Consider the following 5,000-nt stretch of genomic DNA (forward strand, 5'->3'; position numbering starts at 1 on the left):
TTTGACCGACAGCTCTCTCGTGTTTTCTCACTCTTTTTCGTAGCTCAACAACCTCATTCTTCGACAGAGTTTTCTTTTATTCCTGATCTGTTTTTTTTTTTATGCATTCCGGCGGGATTCGTCGGTCAAAAAAAAATCCCCTTTCGAGGATGCTTTGCATTGCTGCTGCTCATGCCAAGAGATGCTGGCAGAAAGAGTAGCGCAGCGTCTCGTGTTCTCCGAGGTCAGGGATGTCCAGAGGGCGACGAGTGCAGCTGGGTTTAAGAGCGATGCTGAGATCTCGGGCCTGTCTCCTGCATCTAATTGATACGAGCCCGTGGGCTGCTTATGCAAATGACAGGAGAATGTTAACCTTTGACCTCGAGAGATTCATGCAGACAATAACTTTTTTTTTTTTTTTTTTTTTCCCCTTTTGAAGAGCAGACTGTTTTCGTAACCCTCAGGCTCTTTTCTTTCAACCCAGGAACCCACCTCAACGAGTCTCTCCTTCTCTGTGTCTTCTAGTTCCCCTCTAGCGCTCGTATCCGTCTTATTTTTAGCGTAAGAGGTCTTGAATGTGCGAGGCTTCCAGTCTCATTATTTTACCTGTGCAAAATTTTTTATTTTTTTTTTTGCTATTGCGAACGGCTACATTTATTTTAATTCATTAACCCTAATCATAAACCCATAGGTTTGCATTAATTATTCATGCATAAATAATAAAATGGTTTACTTCTGCGCTTAAATGAAAATATTATGTATTTGTATATTGTCACTGTGAGATTGTGGATGTAAATTATAAATGTTTTTATGATCTAGTATGTGTGTGTTTTCTATTTAACACACGCGTTTATTAGCACACTTTGTCTCTTTAAAATAAAATAAAAAATACGTAAAAATATATATAAAATACCCGATTTGTTTCTCTTTCTCAACACTTATCCAACTTTGTCACTATATATTGTCATTATTACATTATTGCCCATTAAGTATACTTAGATGAAGAAATCTAAACTATAGAGTACATTTTAGCTGTGATTTATTATTTAATTGCAAATTTCATATATTTTAAAGATGTTAAGATATTAAAAAACATTATCATAATTTTATGTAAAACTGCTTTTGTGAAAAGCGCTATACAAATAAATTTAACTTGCATGCACTTGCATATGATTTAGTTTTTAAAGCTCAGGTGCCAGTTGCATAAACTGCTTAAACTTTTCTTAAAAAATAGCTGTGTCATATTTTCTGTCTTCTGCAAGAATGAACTTTTTTTTTAAGTTACATATAAAGGTCCAAAATCGAATCTGAAAAGTAACCACTTTGTTAACTGATAGTAAACTAGGTTAACTGCTGTCAAACTAGTTCTTAAGGACGTAAACGACCCCCAGGATTGGTAACCAGATGCTAACTAGTCCCTGCAACGAGAGATGAATGAATTCTAAACATTTCGCCAAATGTGCAATAATTCACACATTTGAAACATGTTTTGCAACCCGTTCAATTGTCTTTTAACCCATGCATTAGAAAAATAAAGAATAAATAGAGACTTATGCCGCATAAACTGTATGAGAGGTGGTTGGGGTGCAAGGTGAACTAATGCTTCAGAAGTAAAACATAGCTGCTACTTCCTTTCTAAAAACGAAAATCAAAAATGTCCTCGTTCTCGGGCCATCCAAGATGCAGAAGGGTTCATTTCTTCATCGGTTTTTGAGAAATGTATCGCTGCATCAGTGTCTCGGCGGTGAATGGGTGCCGTCAGAGCTGATAGAAACATCACAATAATCCATATCCACTTCAAGAACATCAGTTAACTGATCGTACTTCCTCCACTGATAAAGTGGTCTGAGAAATCGAGCAGCGTTTACGAACCAGCTCCAAAGAAACGTGTGTGAATTTGATTTGAGAGACAACAGGAGATGGGTTTTATGGGTTATAGATTACGCTCTCACACTTTCGGTTCACAAGATCTTAGTCGGTGGACTGGAGTGGTGTGGGCTGCTTGAGGATCTGTGTAATGTTGTACCTAAAAGCGTCTTCTAAATGTGTTTTTTTTTGCTCTCCGTGTCTCACAGGGGATGTTCAGAGCTCTACCGCATCCCCATGGTGGAGTATAAGCTGGACAGCGAAGGAACGCCCTGCGAGTACAAGACGCCCTTCAAGAGGAACACCACCTGGCACCGGGTGCCCACCGGCGGCCAGCCTCTTCCCCGCGGGTCCCCGACGCAGGGCCCCGACCGCATGCCGTGCCAGCAGCAGATCCTCCAGCACGCCCAGACAGCCATCCCACGCAGCACCTCCTTCGACAGGAAGCTGCCGGACGGACCCAGGTATCACGCGCGTCTGTCTTAAAGGAGCGCCGCGCTCGTTATTCAACTCCATTCTCCATTCTTCAGCCTCCGTTCAGCCGACACTTTTAGCATAGCTTAGCATAGATCATTGAATCGGATTAGACCGTTAGCATCTCGTCAAAAATGATTCTTTTTAAAACTTGACTCTTCTGTAGTCACACCGTGTGCTCAGAACGGCGGGAAATATGAAGTTGCGATTGCAGGAGCAGTGATATTACGCAGAATAACTTCCTTGATTATTACGCTGCAGTGAGAGTATAGTTCCTGGTTATATCAGCCTGGAATATCACAACTTTTCATTTTCTGTCGGCCTTGGTAACTGCGGAAGTGTCGTGTTTTAAATGGGGAAAAATATCGAAACTCTTTGATCGTTTTCGAGCGAGATGCTAACGGTCTAATCCGAATCAATGATCTATGCTAAGCTACGGCTAAAAGTGCTCTGCCAGACCAGGAGATCGGCCGAATGGAGTCGAAAACGGTAAAACTCAACCGTTTAACTCTAGGGGAGTTGGAAAATGAACCGATTTTCAAAATAAAGTGAAGTGTTCCTTTTAATATTGCCTTTTTGAATCAACCAGGATACTCACAAATCACGAAAAATGCAGGATGAAGACACGATGCAGCTTCCTGTTGTGTTCGTTTTGACATTTTAAGTGTGAAGCTCTATGCTTTTTATGATGCAGATGGAATTGCAAAATCCAGTGATATAAAAAAATTGCATTTAGCGTAATATAGAATGACACAATTTGACAAATTTTGGATGAATAAACCATAAGTAGTGCTGTATGCTTAATTAAATCACCATAAAGACCAATGCAAAAAAAGACAATTAATCATGATTAATCACATGCAAAATAAACATTTTGTTTACATAATATGTGTATGTACTTATTCATTATTTATATATAAATACAAACACATGCATGGATACATTTAAAATAAATTGTTTATATATTAAACATTTACATATAACTTAACTGTACGTATGTAAATATTTTGTGAGTGTGATTTTATATATACAGATACAAGTATACAGAGTATAAATAAATAATGTAGACGTTTATTACGGATATTTATTTTGGATATGATTAATCTAATATTTATATTAGTCTGCACAACTTGTGTCTTTGCCAAAAATAGTAAAAATTATTTCATTTCAGATATTTAATTGGAAAACAAAACAAAAATACTTAAGAATTTTTGCTGTGCATACATCTGGTAAAAAAATGTCCAACATGTGAAATAAATATATTCAAACAGTAGTATTATTTCGCAGCATTATATATTATATTATATTATATTATATTATATTATATGTTTTTCGTTTTCAGAATTTCTCTTTGGAAAATATTGTGAAGTGGTTGTTTGCAGAATTGCTTCTTAAAGAAATGCGCTTTATTTTAAGGATTTAAAATATTTTAACCAAAAAATAGCAAACATGCTCAGTAAGGTTTTTTTGATCACACAAACCTGATTCATAGAATAGGAAATATATTGAAATATGTGTACATTGCAAAAAAAAAAAAATTATAATAATAATGTGTAGTTTCAGCATGCACCGCTGTTCCCGGCAAACTTTCAGCTTCCTGTTTTTGGTACGCAGACGATATGCCTTTTACCATGTGGTCATTTGTTCTTTCTTGGTACCCCTCGCTGTGTTGATGACCTTTCCAGCTCTTATTAGTGATGAGCTAATGCTAGCACAGGAAACACAACACAAGCGCTAATGCGTATCTTGAATGCAATGAAAAGTCCCTTTGGAGAATCGGGTTGCATGCGTGAACGCAAGAGATTCACGGGCGTTAAAGGACGTTTATGCATCTGTCACGGTGACGTCTTAACATAAACATCATATTAATAATTCAATTTGTTGTCTTAATATGCTTGTTTATTATTTATTTAATTAGTGCATGTTATTTATGTGTAAAACATCTTCATTTGAAGCTGCAACATGAAATAAAATGCATTATTATTATCATTACTGATGCTCGTAACATGAAAGAGATTTTTTTTTATTTGTTTGTTGATGTGAATTAGACCGCTCTCTCTGATCCTCTGCTGCAGGAGCGTTCAGGACGTGGAGAAGACTCCGATCTCGTCGTGCAGTAAAGGAGAAGCGTCTCAGCACTACCGCAGCTCGCCCAGCAACCAGTCGTCCTCCAGCGACCCCGGACCCTGCGCCAGCACCAGCTGGAGCCAGCAGCCGGGATACGACGGGTAACGGACGTCAGCTTCATTTAGTATTAATGCGGTGGTAGACTGGAAAACTCAAATAAAATAAATCAATAAATATATAGTTGAACTGATGCAATTAGATAAAATATTATTCAATATGTATTTAGTCGATTCTGGTTAAATGTTAATTAATATAAAGTAATATAAATGAATTGATAAATATGTTAATGCAATTTTTACAATTGTTATTAATTCATTTAAATCATTTTAATCTTTTTTTTTTTTTTTTTTTTTTTTTTTTTTTTTTTTTTAGAATACTATTACTACTGCTACTATTATTAAATACTATTATTAAAATTTATTTTGTAGTCGATTCAGGATAGATAGATAGATAGATAGATAGATAGATAGATAGATAGATAGATAGATAGATAGATAGATTTAGTATTAATGTATTAATATAAACATTAGCAATGTAAGGTAATTTTAAATAAT

General features: G+C 36.3%; 1 protein-coding gene across 4 annotated transcripts in view; it reads left to right on the plus strand.

Annotated features, from left to right (window-relative positions):
- Nucleotides 1-5,000, plus strand: part of LOC122356808 (signal-induced proliferation-associated 1-like protein 2) — a 115,859-nt gene that overhangs the window by 77,466 nt on the left and 33,393 nt on the right. For all 4 annotated transcript variants that reach the window (XM_043255879.1, XM_043255877.1, XM_043255876.1 and 1 more), the window contains exons 10-11: nt 2,055-2,309; nt 4,395-4,547. In XM_043255879.1, the coding sequence (XP_043111814.1) occupies nt 2,055-2,309; nt 4,395-4,547 (408 nt within the window). The remainder of the gene's footprint in view (nt 1-2,054; nt 2,310-4,394; nt 4,548-5,000) is intronic.

The sequence above is a fragment of the Puntigrus tetrazona genome, chromosome 13, assembly GCF_018831695.1.
Source record: "Puntigrus tetrazona isolate hp1 chromosome 13, ASM1883169v1, whole genome shotgun sequence".
Lineage (NCBI taxonomy): Eukaryota > Metazoa > Chordata > Actinopteri > Cypriniformes > Cyprinidae > Puntigrus > Puntigrus tetrazona.